Source organism: Schistocerca gregaria, chromosome 1, assembly GCF_023897955.1.
Source record: "Schistocerca gregaria isolate iqSchGreg1 chromosome 1, iqSchGreg1.2, whole genome shotgun sequence".
NCBI classification, from domain to species: Eukaryota; Metazoa; Arthropoda; class Insecta; order Orthoptera; family Acrididae; genus Schistocerca; species Schistocerca gregaria.
The window spans coordinates 413,598,743-413,623,843 of record NC_064920.1 but is presented as its reverse complement, the minus strand read 5'-3'; the positions used below and the strand labels follow the sequence as shown (position 1 = coordinate 413,623,843).

Below are 25,101 nucleotides of genomic sequence, written 5' to 3'. Positions count from 1 at the left end.
CAAGTCCCAGACCATCATGGTTATCAACACACTTTCAGATTATACAAGTACAAACGCCTTCCGTTTGGTGTCTCTTCAGCGCCAGCCATTTTCCAGCAGTTCCTGGAGCAGCTTACGCAGCCTATCCCCACCTGTGCGAATTATCTGAATGACATCTTGGTCACCGGGCATTCCCTTATTTCACGCTCTGCAATCTGCAGGTTTACGCTGTTGGCTGGACAAGTGTTATTTTTTTCAACCGGAAGTGGAATACTTAGGCCACTGGCTTAGCAAGGATGGCCTTCGCCCTTCGGGTCACAATGTCGTGGCCATTGAGGTCATTCCTCGTCCCAAGGACTCATCTGAACTCCAGGTGTTTTTGGGCAAGGTTACTTATTACTTAAAGTTCTTGCTCCAGGCTGCCTCTGTTGCTCAATGCCTCAATCACTTGCATCGCAAAGGGGTACCTTTTGATTGGACTCCTACGTGTGACTAGGTTTTTCTCTGTTTAAAGACAATAGTGAAGCCCGCCCCTTGCCTTACTCCCTTCTCTCTGGACCGCCCTTGGTTGTGGCGACTGATGCATTGGCATATGGCATTGGGGCCATCCTCACATCCTCATGCATCGGGATGCCGATGGCTCCGAAGAGCCCATCGCTTATGCCTCTAAGACGTTGACCCTAGCAAAACAGAACTACTCCCTGATTGAAAAGGAGGCCCTGACAACCGTGTTTGCCGTCCAAAATTTTCACATCTATCTCTTTGGGGCAAAGTTCATCCTCCTGACAGACCATAAACCCTTGGTTATGCTTTTCGGACCCCACTCTCATCTTCCATAGTGGACGGCTCAATATCTCCAGCGCTAGGCATTATTTTTACGAAATTACACTTATACCGGCCCTCCTCGCGCCCGGGTGGATCGGCAGCTCCCTCCCCCGCCCTGGACTCTGGGTCGGCCATCATGGATACCTCGGGCGTCCCTTCCTCCCCACCCAAGGCAGTCGATGAGCGCTTCTCTTCTTCTCACTACTGCCCACCTCGGAACCGTGCAGGGTGGGGAGTTATTGTGTACTGATGCAACTGTTGGGCCCCCTTTAGTGTGACATGTGTCTCTCAGTTGGTCTGAATTTGTTGTCATGTATTCCTGAAATGATTAATTACCTTCACTTCATTTGTGAATAAAATGACCTTGTCCTTGAGGGTGTTGCATCTTTTTTTCTGACAGTGTAAATATATTTAGTTGTATGTAAGTATTGTATGTTTTCTGTTGGCACATTTCACATGATAATGTTTATTGTGAATTTGATCCATGGAACAGGTAACTGACTAACTGCAAGGATGTATACCAAGGCAATACATTGTATTTAATCTTGCGATAGAGATGCTAGATAATGCAGGGGCCTCAGTGATACAGAAAAGTTTTGAAGTTTGCACATACACCCACACCACCTCCAGTCTGAGAAGTTATTAGCAGAAAGGTTTGTTCTTTGAGAGAAGATGAGAATTTTATCATTTTACCTGTCAAAAAGGGAAATATCTCTGTCATTCTCTCTTCTTCAAAGTATAATGGCAAGGCACAGCAATTGTTTGACTGTACTGCATGTTGCTATTTACATAATGATCAACTGGCAGCTTTCAGAGGAAAAGTGTGGCCCTCATCAAGAAGAGTTCTCTTCAGGAGATTTTGCCAGCAGGCAGTTGGTCTTCCTATACCTATGGCTTACTGAGCAACAGAAGCAAAATTTTGAGAGATTTTCGAAGCATATGGATGATTTGATTCCAGACATTTCACGTACAGCTGTCAGCCTAAATAAATTACTACTGGCTTTAGAGAAAATATATGTCTTTCAAAAAGGTGGGAATTTTGCTATCATCTCCAGAACTTTAATTATGAAGGGTATAGCTGCTAGCAAAGAAATGACAATCAGGATCTTCCATTATGAAAAAGCTGAGGAATGCATACTGAAACCAAGGGGACATTGCGTTGAGCAAAACCATCAACTTGCAACTGGGAAACAGAAGAATCACAAGCTAACAACAGCCTTTATGCTTGCAAGAACATATTGGTTCTGCCTGCCAGCAAGAGATATGTATGTGACTCTTGTAACGAGGACTGAAGATTATGAGCCAAAGATACATGACATACTCGATTTGACAACATACCAAAAACTAGACAGATATCAGACACATTAGATGACATGCAATACAGATCATTTAATCAAGGTATCTTCTCTCCGGGTGCATGTGCAACACAGCAGCCCTACTGCCACAGTTGTATTGGTTACCAAAAATGTACAAAGATAGTGTACTGTTATGGAACTGTCTCCATGGCAACTGTACATGGTGTAAAGCTGTCATGCATTGGGAGTGGTGTCCAGGCTGACGTTAAATGAGAACAGGAGATTGGGTCAAATAAAGAGGGTATAATTCGGTGTACAGAATATTTGGGATGTTTGCAGAGTGAAGTTATTTGATGTAGGCCAGTGTGGGAAACATAACAAACTAAAAATGTAGGCAATGGGAGAGGGGGCACTACATGGTAAGATCTGTTGGTGGTTGGTCACGGAGTGCACAGGCTGTGTCTCCCAAGGGAGACATGTGCTCTAGTTGAGGTCCTCTGGATCACAAGAGAGAGAAGCAACATTTTTTTGATCTCCAGAAGCCTCCAACAACCAAACACATGACTCACCTCCCGTGCTTGCTATTGGCTAACCTGATGGCATGAATTCACCAGCATATTCATCATAGAGGTGAGGGCACCTCTTGTCAGTTGCTTTGACTGGACAGAACTGGTTCAGTTCTGAAAGTCAGGCAGCTTTAGTCACAAAAGCACAGCAGACATTACCCTAGGAGAAACCTTGTACAGACTTGACTGGTGCTTTTGAAATATTTTTTTAAAAGTAAATCCCTAAATATTCCTCAACTGGGTGACACCTTTTATACAACATAAAATTTACCATTGAAGCAGAAAAGGATTACCAATGACTCTTCCTACTTGAGAAATGATAACCTGGGCCACAGTGTAATCAGAAACTGACCTGCATGGACAAAGCTTACCAATCATCACCTAAACCAGAAAAGCAGTATAACAAATATGTGAGTCACAACACCCCAGATGTGAGATGCACCACATGAGGGACAATGACTACTCCACCAGCTGTATAAGAAGGGTCATGAAATCTATGACCTCACTGTGTGACTTGAAGAAATATAGGGTACAACTTGAAGAAATATTGGGTATGACCTTTCTGACATACATCACCAGGTCAATGTAGAGAATCAACTGTTTATTGCACAGCAGCAGCATAAAAACTATATACAAACTGACCAAGAAAATCAAGAGTGTGTGTTAGTTTGGCAAAGGACAAAGGGACCCACTTGCAGGGTTGGGAGTATACCATATACATGGTGGATTGACAAGATGATCCATCAATACCAGGATCATCAAACAAAAATAGTATCACAGGTTGGGACAGATGGAGAAATCGGTTGTGGTAGAGGACATGCTATGAGAGACTGACTGTATATTTAAATTTGCTGACATTTAGTTTCTTGCTGTGGAGAAAAGCTTCCACACCCACTTGTTTGGGGTTGCCAGTGAAATTCAACAACATAACCACAGTTTTAACAAGAAATAAGAAAAACCTCAAGATAAATAGATATTGGATTCCCATACGGTTACGAACAACAACTGCAAGTAAAGATGGATGTGTTAAGCAATACTACCCATGGAAATGCCTCCACAGATGTTAGTGCAGGGAGCACATGTAAGTTCCAGCCATAGGCTTGGCTCCAATCTACCACCAGTAATGGAAGGTGAATCTTTGAGAGCACCAACCACTGGTGCTGGTGAAATGTTAGAAAAACCATTAAAAAAATGTCAGCCAAAGATTCTGAGACAAGAGCCAAAAGGCAGTATGTCAATGTTGCTACACTTTTTACTGTTGACTGGTGTTATTTTGACCAAATATAATTACAAACTTTGAAATGATTTTATCTAAGTGAAACATAATGTTTTTCTGACAAAACATTCTGTTGTTGTTGTTCCATATAGAAAGCATATACTAGTTACATCCACTCTTTATAGTAATTTCTGTTTGGTATGTATTCCTGAAGCATTGGCTGAACATAATAGTATTGAAGTTGAATGAGCTTTAGTGAGTAGACAATAAAATTGGTCAATAAGACATTTTGAATGTGTTGTGTAGTTTTTCATATTTTGTAATTGGTCTGTAGAATAACATGTTTGAAATGACCTGAGTCTTTGTAAATGTGTGTGTTCTTTATAAAAGAAGTTAATATCAGCCAAATCAGAGACAATTTCTCACTAACTCAAGTAATTTGATGAACTTTGTTCCAGAGTAATACTGCAGCCACACCTGAGGGTGAAGAAGATCCTTTATTGGAGCAGCTGCAGCAGCTGAGTGTGCCTCAGTTCTGCACACTAGTACTTCAGGTGGCTCTTCATCTCCCTCCAGCAGCTGAACTCTGTGGCTCTGCTGTTATGCTCCTACGTGAATGTGTTACTCCTCAAAGTTGGACGAGTCAAGACCCAGCAGCTACTCATTTGAGGCAGGATGTTCATCATTTGCTACACCAGTGTGCAATTTCCCTGCAGCGTGTTTCAAAGTGAGTTGTGTGCCAAACTGCAAACTGTTTTGATACCTACATGCTACTTACAAGATCATGTTAAAAGTCTGTTTAAATCCCTGGGTGAAGGAAGAATATGAAAAAAAATAATTTCTTTTGCTGTGGGAATGTATAAAAAGATGGATTCGTAATGTATCTTTCGAGAGGAATATTAAAGGTATGAATGGGGATGGGATCATCATGACAAAAGGAAGTAGCCAAATGTGTGAAAGGCTTTTCACATGGGAATGAAAGGTATTTACAATTAGGCTGAAAGGAATATTCCAGGCTCTATTAATTATATAGAGATATACATATGCTAACAGTACAGCTAGTTGAGAAATGTGGCAAAGAAACTTATCCCATTTTAGAAATAATTGTAGTTGACAACCTAAAGTAATGTGAAATAGTAATAGGCGACTTACATACCATTGGTGGAAAGGGTATTGGAAGAACCGTAGTAAATGAACATGGACTTGTTGTAGGAACGAATGAGGTGGACAAATATAAAATTACAAGAAGATAGAATTGCTGGTTGTATTACCTATTCATTTTACAATTGCTGGTGGCAGAATGTGGAGCAAAGGTTTGTTTACATACTGGTGAGGTGAAGGTGTCCAGCAATACTCAATGATACACGAGTTAGCAAGTGTCTTGGCATTGTACAGCCTTGTTATTATCATAGTGGGTTACTATTACTGTGTATTCTTAGCATCTGCTGAAATGGATAGTATTTGTGCAAATATACATTATTGAAGAGTATGCTTAGGTTGAAAAGTCTTGATTAACAACATAATTCAGTTCTGTTGAGAAGAAAACTGTAAAGGTTTGTTAATACCATTAGAAAGAGCTCTGGAGACAGCAGCAGCTGCAGTAGGAAAGAGTCTAAGGGTAGTTAACAACCTTGTGAATGACATTAAAAAAGCCAGATGGAGTGTTCAAAAAATTGTGGCACCAAGGAGGAAGAAACCAAAGTGTCTCGTTGACTTTGATAAGTGTTTACTGAAAAGAAAGTTATTGAAATATTACAATGTTAAAAGAGAGATACCCATTCTTGGAAAGCTTCACAACTGGATGGAGGAGAATACAGACATTAATTTCATTGGGAAAAGCATCACTTTTTGAAAAATTTTGAATGATATAGAGTATTGTGTTAAAAAATATAAAAATAGGCAAACATTTCTGTTTGAGAGGGAGGGCATTGTTGTGTGGTATGCATGCTTTCTTGCAAAGAAACCTGTCACATAAACTGATGAAACATGGGTGCAAACACACTATACTGTCAGTAAATGTTAGCAGCATAATGGTGTACCAGGTTTACGGAAAAAATGAAAGTTCTGGACAGAGCAATAATGGTTGATGTGGGAGGAGAAATGGGGTTGATTGAGGGTGCAGAGTTCATCTGTGATTCAAGATCAACATCGGAAGATCTTCACAACAAAATGAACAGTGAAAATGGTTGCAAGAGCACCTAATATCAAATATTCCAGGTGGAAGTATTGTGGTATTAGACAATGCACTTCACTGTTTTGTTCACAAAAATAAGGCGCCTAACACATCGTCTCATAAAGCAGGTACACAATCATAGCTGATTAAGCATCAAATTCCGTTCGGTGCAGATTTAACATGCAGCAAGCTCTTGGAAGTTGTGAAATGTTACAAACCTGAGCCATAATGTGCTGTAGATAGAGTTTTAAATGAATCCAGGAAAGGACTTAGTGTTATGCCTTCCATCCTACAACTCTGATCTGAACCCCATTGAACTTATCTGGAATTTAATGAAACAGAAAGTTTCATCAAACAACTTAAAAAAAATGACTAAGGCTGCAATACAGAGCATTACGAAAGATGACCGGAAGAAGGCTTATGATAAAGTGAAAACTGTTATGGAAGAATACTAGCACAGAGACACACTGATGGACAACGCTACTGAGAGCATAATTATTCAACTTCGACCAGACAGACGGTGGCCGTGGAATTTCATCGTGTGGTTCTGAGGATATATTGTACAAGGCAAATTTAGACTCAATGGAGATAGCTGCTTTCAACATCAGCAATAGCTCTGCCAAGTCAGCAAATGAGGCAGAACTGTGTGCAGAAGAGCTCGGTGTTCAGTCCTTACATATGGATTAAAGGTTGTTGAAAATATTGTATTAACTTTTTTTTACTAGATCACATTTTTTGTTCCTGTCTCTCTTTTTCCATTTGGAATCCTTGTGTGTGTGATTTTAATTATTTTTATTTATCCATTACAATATTTAAATGTTTGAAACTGCTGATGTATTGATTAAAAAACAGAAGTAGAATAATCTGTTTCCATTGAGTGTGCAATGCGGTCAAAAATGTATCTTCTTGTACAAGATTTAATAATATAGTGATCAAAGTTCATTTCAATAAATATTTGAAAGTAAAGAAAATGTTACAGGTCCTGGAAAGAATTGAATCCACAACCTGTTGCACAGTATTCAGATGTGTTGTCCTCTGCACTGCTTCAGCTGATAATATGTGCTCTCTGTTGCAATGGTATTGATTCTCACAAAGAATTCCGAAACTTTTTCTTTTTTTCCCCCTCATCTATTATATATGTATCACTCCAGGGTGTGATACATAGGACCCTAACCTACACCACTGTTTCAAAAGTTGATCTCCCCCCCCCCCCCCCCCCCCCCCACACACACACACTTGGGACTTCTCTTTGCTAGTTATTAGACTGTACAGTAAAATTTAATTTTTATTTGTTATGCTTTCCTGTAGAGTGATGTCTTAACAGCAAATGTATTTTTATCTGCTGCATGCCCAATTCAAATTATTAGATCTAAAAACAAAAGCTTTATTTTAATTTCATATGATTCCCTGTAGAAGAACGTGTTATGCATTCATTTCAGTTACTAGATTGTAACACAACAGTCCCCCCCCCCCCTCCCCCCCCCGCCCTTCCATAAAAGACAATATTAAAAGCGAATGTACCATTGTCTCCTAAATGCATACACAGTTTGACCGTAAAACAACAGTTTTATATTATTATTGTTCATTGTGATTGTTTTTCTGTACATGAATGTGTTAACAGAATGTATATTTGTTTTATCTGCTGCATGTATACCAAGTACAGTACACAAACCACGTTTAATTTTCGTTGAGCGCAGTTATGCCATTCGTGTGTCATCCAAAACAACCCATAGCAGCACACATTGACAGTTCATAGTGTGCCCAGCTGAAACAGCAATTGTAGACTGAAAGAGGAATATTTACTTACAAAAATTATTTGTTACTTCCTTGGGAAGGGGAGCAAATGAAGATAGCTTGGTGGAGGTTAGAAAAGAGTGGCACATTATGAAGACTCTAAGATGAGAATAGAAAAAGATGAAGGGTCGATTAGTGACCTGCCCCACTTTTCTAACCTCTCCAAACCTGTCGCTCTGTTCTCCTTGGGCATGGAGCTAATAGTTCAGAAAGGTAGGGTGGTTTTTGGTACTTTTATAACTGTCTATTAGCAAAACTCAGAATTTTGCCTCCTAAAGGTAAATAATTTTGTCTAATTAAGGTACATCTAATGCAGACATTAATATTAGTCACAATTTCATGATGATGGAAGTCAAAAGAAAAAAGAAAAAGCTGAGAAAAGCACAGAATAGAAAAGGAACCTAAAAAATGTTGAATGGAAGAACATAAAATATAAGCACAGTCTCTGTCGTTAATAATAAACTGTAAGGAGTAGAATTTCCTGTAAGAGTTCTGTAAGTTCTGACTCGATAATAGAGATGTATTTAAATGCTTGACTGAAACACACTAAAAGAAATAAGTTTTCCAATTAAATATTTGACATTAGTGAATAGCCATGAAGACTTACTGAAAACAGTAATGATCACCATCTCAACGAAACAAGGAGCTGAGAGATAAAGTGAACAAAGAACAACTATCTGTATCTCACATTCAGCAAAAAATTGTGCTAAATCGAGCAGAAAATTGTGCTAAGAATTTTAAACAAAAGTATTGAGAACAGAATACTTACGAATGCTGAGGAACAAATTGGATTCTGAAAAAACAGAGAGACATGAGATTTGATAGCTATGCTGTGGTTCTCAGGAGAAAGACTGTTTGTGAAGGAGAAGATCTTATGTTTTTAATTTTTGGGGTCATTGATCTTCTGACTGTTTTATTGCAACCTGACACAACTTCTTCTCTTTTTGCCATCATCTTCATCTCAGAGTAGCACTTATATCCAATATCTGAAGTCATTTATTGGTTATATCCCAATCTCTGTTTTTTTCCCCAGAATTTGTGGACTCTACAGCTCTCTCTAGTACCATGGAAGTTATTTCCTCACTTCTTAACATGTATTCTCATCCTGTTCTTCTAGTCAGTGTTTTCCACGTATTCATTTTCTCACTGATTCTGCATTGAACCATCTCATTTATTATCTTGTAAGTCCACTTTTTTAATTCTTCTGTAACGTCACACCCCAAACACATCAATTCACGTATTTCCCAAGTTTCCCACAGTATATCATCCTATTTAATACTGTGCAATGTTCTAGACATACAGTCTCAGAAATTTCTCCCTCAAATTAAGGCCTTTGGTACTAGCATACTTCTTTTGACGAGGAATGCTCTCTTTGTCTGTGCTAGTCTGCTTCTAATGTTGTGTCTTCTTTGTCTGTCATGCATTATTTTGTTTTCAGGGTAGCAGAATTCCTTCACTTACACTACTACATGGGCTCCAATATTGATTGTAAGCTATTTTCATCTTGGCTACTCCTCAGTGTTTTTGTACTTCCTTAGTTTACTTTCAATTCACAGTCATTGTACTATTCGTCTCATTCAACAGCTATGGTAACTCTTACTTTCATAGAGGCGAGCAATGTGATCAGTGAACCTTAGTGTTAATCTTATTTAATGCTGAATTTGAATCTCACTTCTGAACCTTCTTTTTAATTCCTCCATTGCTTCTTTGATATACAGGGTTGAAAGCATAGAAGGAAGGCCGTACCATTCTCTTACATCTTTTCTCAATCTGAGCTGTAATTTGTCAGTCTTCCTTTCTTATTGTTCCCTTTCAAACATATTGCACCATTTTATGTTGCCAATGCTTTTTATATGTCAACAAATCCTATGAAAGCATCTTGATTTTTCTTAAGTCATGCATTGATTATCAAGCTTAGCATTAGAGCTTCCTCTCTTGTATCTTAGTTTTTCATAAAGGCAAACTGGTTGTCACCTAACATATACTCCATTTTTTCCAATCATCTGTGTATTATTCTAGTCAGCAACTTCAATGTACAAGCTGTTAACCTGATTATACAGTTATTGTTGTTGCGGTCTTCAGTCCTGAGACTGGTTTGATGCAGCTCTCTCTATCCTGTGCAAGTTTCTTCATCTCCCAGTGCCTACTGCAACCTACATCCTTCTGAATCTGCTTGGTGTATTCATCTCTTGGTCTCCCTCTACGATTTTTACTCTCCACGCTGCCCTCCAGTGCTAAATTTGTGATCCCTTGATGCCTCAGAATGTGTCCCACCAACCGGTCCCTTCTTCTCATCAAGTTGTGCCACAAACTCCTCTTCTCCCCAATTCTATTCAATACCTCCTCATTAGTTATGTGATCTACCCATCTAATCTTCAGCGTTCTTCTGTAGCACCACATTTTGAAAGCTTCTATTCTCTTCCTATCCAAACTATTTATCGTCCGTGTTTCACTTCCATATATGGCTACACTCCATACAAATACTTCCAGAAACAGCTTCCTGACACTTAAATCTATACTCGACGTTAACAAATTTCTCTTCTTCAGAAACGCTTTCCTTGCCATTACCAGTCTATATTTTATATCTTCTCTACTTCGACCATCATCAGTTATTTTGCTCACCAAATAGCAAAACTCCTTTACTACTGTTGTTGACTGGAATACTCTCTTTCAACTTCCAAAGGTGGCAGGGATTATACAGTAATACTCACACTTATCTGGCCGTGCTATCTTGGGGGTTGTGTGGATGACATTCTTCCATAAGTCTACTGGTGTATCTCCAGTTTCTGCAATGACTTTAGAAAGTCTGGATGAATGTTATCTTTGCCTTGTTTCAGCACAATCCTTTCAAAGACTGGTGACACTGTGACTCTAACACTGGATCCCTTATCTCTTCCAGATCACCACGCATCTCTTCTTCTACCATGTTAGAGAGATAGCTTGTCCCATTTGTAGAGATCTTCAGTGTATTCTTTCCATTTACTCTCTCTCTCTCTCTCTCTCTCTCTCTCTCTCTCTCTCTCTTGTTTGTCTAAAAATTGCTTTGCTCCTCTCAGTGTTTACGTTATTGTCTTTAACTTCTCCAAAAGGTATTTTAACTTTTCTGTATGCTGAATCTGTTGCTTCAAAGCCCATTTCCTTTTCAATTTAGCCATATTTTCCCTGCAGCCATTTTACTTTAGCTCTCATGCACTTCCTTTGACTTCAGTAATATTTGACTTGTGTTGCTGTAACCTTTTCACTTCATAAACATTTTTGTAATTACTTCTTTTGCTGATCAGTTGCAGTGTTTCTTTTGTGACAAGTTTTCTTCACAATTACCTTTATTGTACCTATATTTGCCTTCTCAGTTTCTGCAATTGCCCTTTTTAGGGATTTCCATTACTCCTTAATTGAATTGATAGATCTTCCTGTGTGTCTGGGGCCTCTTCCAAGTGTATCTCCTTGTTATTCTTGAACAATGTATGACTCTCTGTAGTTAAAATATATGGCAGTGCTTAGACTGCAAGGACAAAATTACAGCTTAAAATAATTGAGCAAAAGGTGTAAGACAAGGTTGCAATTTTGAAATCAGCCTGAGAAAATCATTAACAAAATATTTCGTATGGAGTTCAATTATACGATGGAAAAATTATGATCTTGAGGAAGGAGGGGAGAAAAAAGATGCAGGCCTCTGAAATGTGAGTGTGGCATTGAATGCTCAATATGTTGAGAAATAGAGATATGTTAAGAAAATCGAGAAAAGACAGGCAATTTCTGGTAGTAATAAAAACAAGAAAGGAAAATCTTCTTGATTGTACATACCTGTATGGTAAATGGGATAATACAACAGAAAAGAAAAGTAAAGTGAGGTGCTCAAAAGGTGTGGTTGGATGTCATTGTAACTTTGTACAATTATTCTTCAAACAGTTATTCTTCGTACAATTACGAGAGTTGCAATTCTCCGTAATAGGTAGAATGGCCATCAGACTGTATTAGTGTTGCTAGTATTTAATGTTGATACAAGGCCTGCTAAGATATGTAAGGGGTGTGAATTGCATAAGATGTTGTGTGATCACTGAAGAACACATAGATACTGCTTACTTGTGTGAGGCAGCATTAACAGCACTTGATTCAGTTTAATGGGGCTTCATTGTGGGTCTCCCATTTGGCCAGCTGGTTGAATTGTGCACTGCTCAGATTTCCAGGGCAAACACACAAAACTAGCTGTAGAAAAAGCAGATGTCAGATTGAATCATTATAATTACTGTTGTTGTTGCTGTTGTGGTCTGCACTCTGGAGACTGGATGCAGCTGACCATGCTAGTATAACATTTTAACACGACAGTTCCCTCCATTATCAAACTGATTATTCCGTGACGCCTCCAAATGTGTCCTATTAACTGATTCCTTCTTTTAGTCGAGTTGTGCCATAAATTTTATTTTCTTAACTTCAGATCCTGATTAGTTATTTGATCTACTCATCTAGTCTTCAGCATTCTTGTGTATTACCAAAATTGAAAAACTTCCAGTCTCATCTTATCTGAATAGTTTCTGTTCCACATTATAAAAAGTTAAGTTCCAATTAGTTGTCTTCAGAAAAGACTCAAATACGTCAATTTATATTTGATTGTAACAAATTTCTCTTTTTCAGAAATTCATTTCTTGCTCTTCCCAGTCTGCGTTTTGTATCCTGTTTAGTTTGGTCATCATAAGTTATTTTACAGCCCTAATATCAAAACTTCTCATCTACTTTTAGTGTCTCATTTACTAATCTTATTCCGTGAGCATCATCTTATTCAATTTGACTACATTCTATTACCATTGCTTTACTTTTGTTGAACTTCACCTCTTTTTAAGGCACTAGTCATTCCATTCAACTGCTATGTCAAGCCCTTTGACAGAATTACAATCATGTAAGTAAATCTTATAGTATTTTCTTTCTTCTTCCTGAACTTTAATTCCCTTTCCAAATTTATGTCACAGTACTGTACAGAGTGAGTAACATCAGGGGTAAGCTACAATCCTGTGTCACTCCCTTTACAACCTCTAATTCACGTTCACGTCCTTCCAACTCTCTTTAACAGCTGTCTGCTTCCTATACTAGTTTTAAATATCCTTCTTCTCCTTATACTTTATTATTGTTGTCTTTAGAATTTCAGAGACTGCAGTCCAATCAAGACCATCCAAAGCTTTTCCTAAACCTTCAAATCCTATAAATGTAAGTTTGCATTCCATCAGCCTATCTTCTAAGATAACTCGTGGGATCAGTATTACCATGTGTGTATCTACATTTCTCCAGAACACAATCTGAACTTCTCTGAAGTTTTACCATTCTTATGTAAATAATTCATGACAGTATTTTTTAACCATACCAATTAAGCTGGTGGTTTGGTGATGTTCACACTTGTCAGCCCCTGCCTTTTTGGAATTGATATTATTACATCCTTCTTGATTTTTGGGGGTATATCAGCTGTCTCATTTATCTTGCACCCCAAGTGGAATGGTTTTGTTATCCTCTCCCAAGGATCTCAATAACCACGAGGAAACATAGTCTACTTCAGGGGCCTTATTTTTGTCACCGAAGAGATCTGGACAGTAGCAGGTAAATAATCTGGACAAATAGTCTGTAAATATATATTTATGAAACTTTGATCAAACCAGAGCTATAGTTCATAAACATAGTCCGATATACTCAGAAATAGACATCAACACTCAGCGACACAGTAGGAATACTACGTAGTCTGATCACTAGCTCATGAAGAACTGTTCTGACTGCCACAGGGCTGTCCTACACCCAGTCAACAGATGTTTGCTTTTATTGGCACCCGGTGGAGGCAGGCTGAGTTGAATACATCATTGGCTACAGTGGCATCCAGTGACTGCTATCGGCATCTATCGAAATTTCTCAGTATGCTACCAACTGTCGCCGGATGGCAACTGCGGTAGTACTGATATCAATGACACCACACTCATATCCTAACTTCATTCATTTCCTCTTTCCTTTCTAAAATATTGTCTTCAAATTCGTTTCCCTTTCCACTTCCACCTTTCGACATGCCCTTTTTTTTAGTACAGTTGTGGCATATGTGGTGTCTTATCTTTTCCTTAGTTTGCTTTTTTCTACAGCATTGCACTTGTTCTCTAGTCATACCTCGACATAGCTATTTTGCACTTTGTCTGTGAAATTCAGTATATCTTGTTCTGTCCAAGGGTTTCTGCAGAACCGTGTCTGTCTGCATATTTGATCCTCTGTTACTTTCACTATTTTGTCTTTCAAAGCTACTGATTCATCTTCTGTTGCATTCCTTTCCATTGTTTCAGTCAGTTGTTTCATACTGCTTCCTTTGAAAGCTTCAGCGACCTCTGGGTTTTTCAACGTATCCAGGTTTTATCGCCTTAATTTCCTGCCGTTCTGTAGTTTCTTCAGATTTAAACAGCAGTTCACAAAGATTTCATTATGGTCAGCCACTGGATCTGCTCCTCAAAATGTGTAACTGTTTATGTTCGGGTTTGGAAATACCTATCACAGAATTATATAATCTTATTGAAGCCCAACAATGTCTCCGGGTCTCTGCCATGTACAAAGTCTGTTCAAAAAGTTCCAGAACTTTGTCCACAGACATTGCAGTTAGGGCAACCACAGCTATGTGTTGTCACGATGGGAGTTAATAACCACTTCAGCTGTATTTAGTCCTATCTTATTAGATCACTACTAGTTTTGTGGCACTAAAAATCATGTCTTTAGGTGAACATCTGTATAACAAAAAATCCAGAAGTAGTAATAGCCCTGAGATACAGGGTGGTATGGCAAATTATTGAGGTTTAAAAATATATCTATTAAGAACTTTTACATGAGAATATGTTAGTACTGACGTGACTAAAATTTAGAGTGGAAAAGCTCAGATCCCTTTTACCCCACATTTATTGTCCGTCAGAACAAAACACCATTAAAAGACTGTGTGACATAGAATAAAACATCCAGATTCCAATATAGTGGATGGGTCCTAAACAAATTGTACCATAGTGATCCATTGGTAAGGAGAAAATAAATGAAAACTATTAAGACATAATTTTGCACCACAATGAAAAATGAAGAAGTGGTTGCCACAAAATGGAGGGATTTTCTACCTGGCCAAAATCATCAAGTAAATAGCTATTGGTGGAAAAGCAGAACCTGGCAGCCGCACTTATTGTTTCTCCTATCTATACAGAATTGGAATCAGGGACCATGACCATATGCTCATGTCATACTGACGTCAAGAAAGTCAACAGCTTGCCTGTGGATGGCTCGCAAGTGCACTGATGATGCTCGGGCTTGAGTGAATGATTGGCGATCTCTTGAGGGATACACAAATGGTGAATGAGAACAAGGAATATTGGGATAAAAGGTACAAAAAAGTTTTTGGAAAACCATGTATAGAATAACAGTATGATAGTGACAGTTGACATAATTTTCATTAGTAATGCCCGTAAGTTATGCTAAAGCTAGAGCATAAAAGAGGAACAACATATGCATATATTATGGCAACAAAACAGATTTGCCAGAAGAGACCACTGAATAAACCTTCAAACTTTATAAAACTTTTATACATTATAATACACTCCACCTCCCCACCTCCAGTGCATCTGCCTTGTTATCTTACAAGGGAAACTCCCCATTGCACCCCCTCACATTTAGTGATAAGAAGGCCCAGTGGAAAGCCTATTAAAAACTCATCGCTGATCAAGCATGAAAACAAAAAGGTGTACTGGACTGTGAAAAAAGAAAGCAAAATAAAAACAGTGAATGGTCCAAGTACAAGAAGTGCAATATATAGCCAGCTTGGAACAGAAATGGCACCGTGGTTAAGTGGTTACAATGTTGCACTGTCAAGCAGTTGGGCCATGTTCAAACCTCCTTCATGCCAGTCCCCCCCACTGTTTGCTTTGTTCAAATTTATGTCTGTATGATGGTGTAGTAGGTAGGTGTGAGGTAGGGGCCTATAATGACAGACAGTTGTTTCTGCACAACTACACTGTTAGCAATGGAATGGAAGTGGCGTTTGAGTGGGAACTGCAACTGTTTGATGTCAAGGCGACAAGTCAACTCAATCCTCCACCGGAAAACACACCTGGTTGTTATACACGGGATTAGTGACAGTAAGTATGTCATACGGTAGGGATCTCTCTTCGTCAAACCTAATTTGTATGACTGGTGAGTTGCTCTAGCTTTAGCATAACTTACAGGAGTTATTAATGAAAAATATGTCAACTGTCACTATCATATTGTTATGCTACTGATTGTTTTTCAAAAAGGTTTTTGTACTGTTTGTCCCAATATTCCTTGTTCTCATTCACTGTTTGTGTGTCCCCCAAAAGACCACCAATCGTTTGATTGAGCCTGCGCACCATCAGTACACATGTGAGCTGTCTGCAGGCAGGCTGTTTATTTTCTTGCCGCCAGTATGACAGAGCATGCTGCCGCGGCCCCTGTTTGCAGTTTTGTGTGGTTCAGAGAAGCAATGTGTGTGATTTTCAGGTTCTGATTCTCTGGCAGTGGCTGTTTGCTTGACGATTTTGTCCAGGTGGAGCATACCTCTGTTTTGTGGCAGCCACTTCTGGTTTTTCATTCTGGCCCAAAGTTGGGTCTTAGTGGTTTTCATTTATTTTCTCCTTAACAATGGACCACTATGGTACAATTTGTTTGCAACCCATCCATTGTATTGGAATCTGGCTGTTCTGTTCTGTGACATACCACCTTTTTAGCGGCGATTTTGTTTTGACGAACAGCAAATGTTGAGTAAAAAGGTTCCAAGCTTTTCCATTCTAATGTTTTAGTCACGTGAGCACTAACATTTTGATGTTCTCATGTAAAAGGTTTTAGTATTTAAAAAAATTTAAAGTCTTAATAATTTGTCATACCAGTGTATATTTCAGTGCTGTTATTCCTTCTGGATTTATTGTTATACAGATGTTCACCTGAGGATGTGGCTTTTAGTGCCACAAAACTGGTAGTTACCCAATAATAAAGGATTAAACACAGCTGAAGTGGTTATTAATACCCAAGATTTGTCAATAAGATTTTTCTTTGCTAACCTATTACTTATTGTGAATGGTCTCATTCAAAATATTCTCCTCTTCAATTAGTACACTGATCCAAACACCATTTCCATTTCTGGAAGCAGTCTGGGTATGCTTCTTGCTGGATCACATGAAGCACCTTCTGCAAAGCTCCTTTTATCTCACTCATCATTTCAAATCTTTGTCCCATTAATGTGGTTTTCAACTTTGGAAATAAAAAGGAGTCCACAGGGACCAGGTCCAAAGAGTACAGAGGACGAGGCAGAACAGTTATTTTGTTTTTTGTGCAGTAGTCGTGCACCAACAGGGATGAATGTGTAGATGCACTATTGTGATGCAAGAGTCACTAATTGTCTCGCTGTATTTCAGGCCATTTCCTTCTCACATTTTCTTGCAGGCACCGCAACACATCCCGATAGTGCCATCGATTATCATTTTTTCTCTGTGGCATGAATTCATGATGAACTAATCCTTCAAAGTCCAAGGAAACTAACAGCATGACTTTAAGATTTGACTCGACCTTTTGAGCTTTGTTTGTCTTGAAGAACCTTTCCAGACTCGTTGTGAAGATTGATCTTGTTCTCAACATCATAAACATAGACCCACATGTCATCACCATTTATGATTTTGTCAAGGAACATCTCGTTCTCATTTGCACGATCCAAAAGCTCTTCACAGATTGTGGGGTGAAGATCTTTCTGGTCTTGACTCATGAACCATGGGACAAACTTGGCAGTAACACGACATGCTGTGTCAAGATTTCATGACATGATCCAATGTTATATTCTTCTGCAATCTCTCACACAGTCAGTCTTGGATTGACACACACAGTTTCATTTACGTTTCTGAAATGAGCGTCATCCATAGATGTCTATGAATGTCCTGAATGAGGATCATTTTTAACTTCCATCTGTCCATTTCTAAACCATGTCAACCATTTGTAACATGGAGTACAGCGTAAGTAATGATTACCATAGGCTTCCTGCATCATTTGGTGTGTCTCTGTAAAGCTTTTCTGACTCTGCCATCTTGAAATTTGCATACCATGTGACACAACGTTCTACTCAATACAGCACTGAGCAGTAACTAACAGACATATGACAATGAAACTCCCAGCAGTTATACATTAAACTTAGGCATGTGCAGGGATACCATCCGCATTTTTCTCCAACACCCCATTGGCACGAAATTATGAATGTTCTGGAATTGTTTGAACAGACCTCATATACAAATTTGTTTCATGATTCTGAAATGTATTGCTGGCAATGATTAAGTTATGCACAGTGCAAAATTCTACCAGTCGACTTCCCCTGTCATCTCATTTTCCCCGGTCTGTGCTATCCAACTTCCCCCCCCCCCCCCCCCCCCCCCCCTCTCTCTTACTTTTTCTTGTATCGAATTTCAGTGCCCCATCACAATTAAATTTTTGCCTCCCTTAACTATCTGAATAATTTATTTTTTTCTCATTGTTCGTTTGTTCAATCTCTTTATCAGCTACAGAGCTGTTAGGTTTATAAATGTGTACTACTGTAGCAGGTAATGGCGTCTCTCCTGGCTAAGATACAGCATTCATTATGCTCTTCACCTGCACTCCTATTTTCATATACAGTATTAGATATACTTCTGCATCCCCTTTATTTAATTTTGTATTTATATTCTACACTCATCTGATCACAAGTCCAATTCTTCCTGCCATCACACTTCCTTAATTTCCACTATAAATTCTCTAATCTATGTGCCTGTTTAAGGAATCTTAAAACTGCATGAGGCAACCTGTAGAAACCCACTTTTGGTTTTTCCAAATGACAACATCCTACAGACATGGTGACACCATGACATTGGAATCGCAGATTTACTTCAAACTTCGAACACTTTTATTAGGCCATAAAAACAACATGATATGCAAGTAGTAAGGTGAACTACTCTGGCAATTGCAAAAAAATCAGAAGAGAAGTTTTATGCGTGTATTACATAACTAATGTATCTGTGCATTGGTGGTGCATGTTAGAGTTCATGGTGCTCAAGTGGTTAATATTCGAGCTTAGTAAGCCGAGCATGTATGAGGTGACAGCTTGAATCCCACCTAAACTTAATTTTAATCTATATTTTTCTTCATTACTGCCGGACATTAGTGTTCACGGTGGTCAAGCAGTTAGCGTTTGAGCTTCATTAAATGAATGTGTACAAGCTGATGGTTTGAGCCCCAACTCCCACTCAAACCTTCATTTTTGTAGTACAGGTGTAAATGCTGTCATATGCGAAAAATTTGCACGTACGCTATTCGTTCTTCCTACATCAGTAACATCTCACCGCCACACGGGTTAACTGCAAATGGGGCCTGCTTCTGTGTCTGCAACTCGAAGTGTTGAGGTGCAAAATAGGTCTAGGCACCTTACCAGATTGTATGTATAAGGGATTTTGCAAATCACAACAGGCATACATTTTCAGGAAAACTATGCATTTCTTCGTTTACTTGTCGATAGTTACAAATACTTTTGTTCTAATAATTAAATTTAATTAAAAATAATAAGTAGTCAAATACTAAAACTTCATGCACATTCCTGTGTTTTATTAAAATTATATCACCTCTCAAATGTCATATAAATTAAATAATGTGACCAGTGTTGAAAAATATATAGATTAAAAATTAAGTTTAGGTGGGGAGTTGAACTGTTGCCTCATACACTCACAGCTTACAAAGCTGGAATGCTAACTACTTGACCACTATGAACTCTAACATGCAACATCTATGCACAGATACATCCATTACATAATGGACATGTAGAGCTTCTCTTGCGATTTTCTCGGAATTGCCAGAGTAGTGCACCTTACTACTTGCACATTGTGTTATTTTATTGGCCTACCAAAGGTGTATAAAGTTTGAAGTAAATCTATGACCCCAACATCGTGGTCTCCCCTTGTGAGTAGGCTCTACCCAGAGAACTGAATGAGGGACTGTTCGACTTCTGGGATATTTTACTCAACAAGATGCCATCATCATTGTGCTGCATAGTAGTTTCATGTTCTTGAGAAAAGTTACAGCTGTTAGTTCACCTTGTTCTTTCAGTCATTTACTGTATGAATTTAGCAAAACCATGTTGGCTAATGTTACATGGCGAAATCAGTCAATCATCCAATGCAACAATTAATGAAAAGTGTGCTGCCCCTCTTCAGGAACCACAGGTTTCTCTTTCTTTCTTTTTTTTCTCTCCAGTCCACAGATACCCTTCTCTTGTCGTTTAACCTCTGTTATGGCCATCTCTTTGGTTGAGGCACACAAGCCATTCTACTTTCGCAAATTCCATGATTTATGGTAAAGGGTATGGGGTGGAGAGAATGAATAATCATAAGGAAAATAGAAAACAAAATGTGATTTCCTGGATGGAATGATATGTAAAATAAGAGAAAGACAACTGCTCACCTATAATGACACATAGACAAAAGTAACAGAAAACAGGATTCAAATAGCTTTTGAGCTTTTCCTCCTTTTCTAGCAAAACACACACATGCTCCTGTGGCAACACTGATTACCTATTTTTGAGAGCTGATGGAGGTGGGGAGAGAGTATGGAAGAAAACAAGAGGCACAGAGGTAGATCTTTCCACAGATGACTCAGTGGCTGCACAACAAGATGAAAAGAGCTCAGAGGATATAGGATATAAGAGATTAGAGAGGGAGAAGGAAAGGTGGGAAGAAGAGGAGCATGGAGATGAAGGTGGGGTGGGGGGGGGGGGTAAAGGTGGTGAGAAAGGGTAAAGGATGGAGAAGGGTGAGTGACACACACACACACACACACACACACACACACACACACACACACACGCACACACACACACACACACACACACACACACACACACATGCGGAAAGAGAGAGATTCCCCAAATGAGGGGGTGATTTGTGTGTCGTGGGGGGTGGCGGTGGGGGGGAGTGGGGAGTAGTGGTGGAAGGCAGAATACAATCTGGACAAGGAAAGAGTGACGTGGTGTGGACAGGAGGACAGAGGGAAGGGGAAAAGTATCGTGGGTGATGGGTGCGTTACTGTATGGGACAGATCTTGCACCTGGACTAACTACAATGGAATGAACCATGGGGTGTAGCACTGAAAGAGCTAAGGTTTTCCATGCCAAGAGACCAGATCATGACAGTAGTTGGGTGACGTTGGTCAACAAAGGCAGAGGTTCATTACTGTGGAATGTTGACGAGTATGGAGGGCTATAGGTTTGGGTTTATGGAGTTTAAAGAGTAGTTAAAATGTAGCAGTGCAGGTGGTGCAAGGGGGCAGATGGATTCAGATGCTAGATTTTGGAATGGACCTAAGGCCTTGACAAACTGCTGAAAGTCATGACTTCTGGGATGGGATCATGATTATAAGCCAACGGCTTTGCCGCAGTGGTAACACTGGTTCCCGTCAGATCACCGAAGTTAAGCGCTGTGTGACTGGGCTAGCAACTGGATGGGTGACCATCCGATCTACCGAGCACTTTGGCAAGTGGGGTGCTCTCAGCCCTTTGAGGCAAACTGAGGAGCTGCTTGATTGAAAAGTAGCGGCTCCAGTCTCGTAAACTGGCATACGGCCAGAAGAGCGCTTGCTGACCACATGCTCCTCCATATCTGCATCCAGCGATGCCTGTGGGCTGAGGATGACATGGCAGCCAGTTGGTACCGTTAGGCCTTCCTAGGCCTGTTCGGACGGAATTTAGTTTAGTTTAGTATCATGATTATAAGGTTTGTACACAAGTCCTTTACAAATCCAGCAAGGTTACACTTCGCTTTTGGGCTAAAGATGAGGCCTTTAGAAACAGAAATGTTCACAAAAGTGTTACAGGAAGTGTGTTCAGGAGCAGTGTGTTTTGTGCAGGGTGGAGGAAGATTTTGGGGATGTGGATTGCAGAGTAGGTCACTAGAGTATGGTTGGGGAGCTACGAGGGGTTGACGGGGTGGTTAAATGAGAGTTCTAAGCTCTTTCTTGGGTATAGGCAGTCCCTTGTGGGCATAGAACAGAAGTAGTTGAGATAACTTCCTCAGATGGTGCTATGAATGCAGTTCCAGGTGTTGTCGGGAAAGAGTTTCTGTTGCATTCAGAAAGTAACAGAGTAAAAAGATTTCACAAAAGGTTGTCAGGTATGGTTTGAGCCTGGACTGTATGATTATGGAGGACCAGACTGGTGATGGTGAGGGACTGGTGGAATTGGAGATGGTGAAGGTTCTTGTGGTAGGATAGGTGAAAACCCAAGATGATACTTTTAAAGGAAAGCTCATTAGGTGGGATGCCATTGCTAGACAAGTTTCAGAAAGCGCATGTGTGATTGGAGTTATGCTAGGGCAAAGGAGAGTTTTCAGACTTGGCAGAGGTAGAATGAGTAGTCACTTCTTTTTTCTCCCAAACATCCAATCTGAATCCATCCTCATTTAACCTATGCCAGTTTTAAAAACTCTCATTTGTCATAGCAAAGCTCCAGTCGCACATACTTTTTTTGAAATCTTGTGTGCACATAGTATCCCACCTAATAGGCTTACCATTAAAATTGGCATCTCTAGCTGACAACCATTTTACCTCAAGAAGCTTCAATTTACCGAATCCATCAGTCCCTCACCCTCACCAACATGGTCCTTCATAGTCATTTGCCCGCATCTCATGGTCGTGCGGTAGCGTTCTCGCTTCCCACGCCCGGGTTCCCGGGTTCGATTCCCGGCGGGGTCGGGGATTTTCTCTTCCTCGTGATGGCTGGGTGTTGTGTGCTGTCCTTAGGTTAGTTAGGTTTAAGTAGTTCTAAGTTCTAGGGGACTGATGACCATAGATGTTAAGTCCCATAGTGCTCAGAGCCATTTGAACCATAGTCATAAATCCAAGCTCAAAGCACTCTCTCTATTCACTACTCCTTTTGCAAGATCCTTTTACTCTGTGATTACAACTTCCTAAATCCCATCACTGCAGTACAAACTGCAGTCAACAGTTGGAACAGTGTTTCCAGCAGTACCTGAGGAAGCTGTCTGAGTTACTCCTGCCTTATGCCTGTATGGCATTACCTATAACCAAGAAAGAGCCTACTGCTCTGATACTGCCTCCCCATCAACCCCTTGTAGCTCCTCAACCATGCTCTGCTGACTTATTTCGCCTTCTACATCCCCAAAAAGCTTGCTCCACCCTCCATGAAGCACACTGCCCCTGAACACTCATCGCATAACAATGTTGTCAACATTTCTGCCAAAACTCTGGCCCCTGTGGAAGCTGCAGTACTTTCTAAAGACCTCATCTTTAGCTCAAAGACTTTTACTCATTATTGTCTGTGGAAATATTTCTTTGCTATGCACTCCACAGACAACAGCCAACCAAAACCACAAGTAGAACTTCATTTAAAACTACTCCAACCTCCCTCCAATAGTAATCCTCCTCCCCTTCCACCCATTCGTCCCAAGTCAATCTTGCAGGGATTCAACATCACTCCTATGGACAGTGCACAGCTATCTATAACATGAAAACCAACCCATATCTTTGTGTCTTTCCCACAGACAAATACATGGCCATGAATTATAGTGACTATGTGGCTGAGGCAACTTTCTGACACCTCTACATAGAGACTGTATGAATGTGATCCAATACCAAAAGTCTGTCTCAGCCCCCAGCAGCTCCCCAAGACCTTAGGTCCACCCCCAAAACCTGGCACCGGAATCGATTTACTTCCTCACACCAACAGTTCCCTGCATTGTGACCTTTTGTTTACTTCCCAAAAGCCACGCACTCAACCTCATAGGCCTCCCTGTTGGTCATCCCATTGTAGCCAAGTACAATGCTCCCACAGAAAAAAGTCAGATGGAAAAACGGAATTGCAATAGACATGCAGTGTTGTTTGCACACTTGTGCCATTCTTTGATTAATTTCTGTTCTCTGCACTCCTTCTATCAGAAAATGCACTCCATCCTTTTGCCCTTCTTTTTAAGTCCAATAGATGGTTGACACACGTGCAGTTGTGGTCTGTCGTCACATGGGTGTGTGCACTTGTTCATGTAGTGACAAGTTTAGAGTCTCACCACTCTTATCGAGTCCATGCCTTCTTCCGTATGTAATGACAGTACACTTGTTTCTGTAGGTCATTTTACTTCCTCCATCTTGGAAAATTAAAGATAATATGGTGGCTTAGCAACAGTTGTCCCCCATATACACACAGGTTTGCCACAAAATCTGGAAATCAGGGAATTTCAAATGTATCGTGGAAATATCAGCAAAATTTGAAACAAAAACAGTGGAAAAATCTCATTGTCTCATTTCATGAATACAGTGTCTGTGACAAGTGAATAGCGGGCATGTAATTGGACTTCCATGGTGGGCCAAAACTGCAAGCCATTTCTGTGGGTATCTCTTAACAGGATCAGGCCTGCCGCTCTGAAGCCCATTATTTTCCACTAATGTGTAAGCCCTGTTCATCACATCTAGTCTCACCAATCTGCCTGCAGTCAGAGTCCGTTTTTGTGTGGCATAACATGGCAGATTTTCGTGGTTTATCCAAGGACCCAGGACTGGTGCTACTAGGCAGGCCAGAGGCCAGGGGCAATAGATTCCAGGAATTGTGACTGTCTCACCACAAGTACAATGTACAGTGCAACATTTTATTGACTTTTGTTTATTCTAGGAAATTTTGGCACTTTAAAAATAATTTCTATTTGAGAAAGTATGGACGATAAGAAGCAGAAGATTGTGGCAGTCACTGGCAATTTGTATACTATGTACTCATATATTTCTTGAAAGAAAAATCACACAATACCTGTAATGTAGTAGACATAACACAGTGACTAATAACTGACAATAATGAACATAGTAGAACCAACATTTTATTGGTGGTCACCCATAGTGTTGGTTTACACAACTCTTCCCTGCATTATACACTTCTTTCATGAGGCCTACTTTTTTCTGGGGTTATTTCTGAAATCAGTGAAGGTATTTTAAATTTGCCCTTCACCTCCAAGGAAATGTGTATTTTTGTCACAAATGTGTTTCATTTTATTGAAATAAAATAGCAAGAGTGGTCTCAATGGGACACACTTACCATTTGCCTTGCTTTCTCCATTTAAAAACTGTTCATTACAAAAGATGTTGATGTTAGTACTTAAGATATGTGCTCACACGAAGAAGAAATCTACCACAGGGCCCCAGCCTTTGGAGCATCCTTTCCCTTCTGAGCTGCATGTTTATCCTCTTGCTGTTCTTTTTCCC

At 39.8% G+C, this 25,101-nt stretch overlaps 1 protein-coding gene across 2 annotated transcripts in view; it reads left to right on the top strand.

Moving 5' to 3' along the window:
• LOC126350104 (rotatin) overlaps positions 1 to 25,101 on the top strand; it is a 372,299-nt gene that overhangs the window by 96,942 nt on the left and 250,256 nt on the right. For both annotated transcript variants that reach the window (XM_050002488.1, XM_050002487.1), the window contains one exon: positions 4,340 to 4,608. In XM_050002488.1, the coding sequence (XP_049858445.1) occupies positions 4,340 to 4,608 (269 nt within the window). The remainder of the gene's footprint in view (positions 1 to 4,339; positions 4,609 to 25,101) is intronic.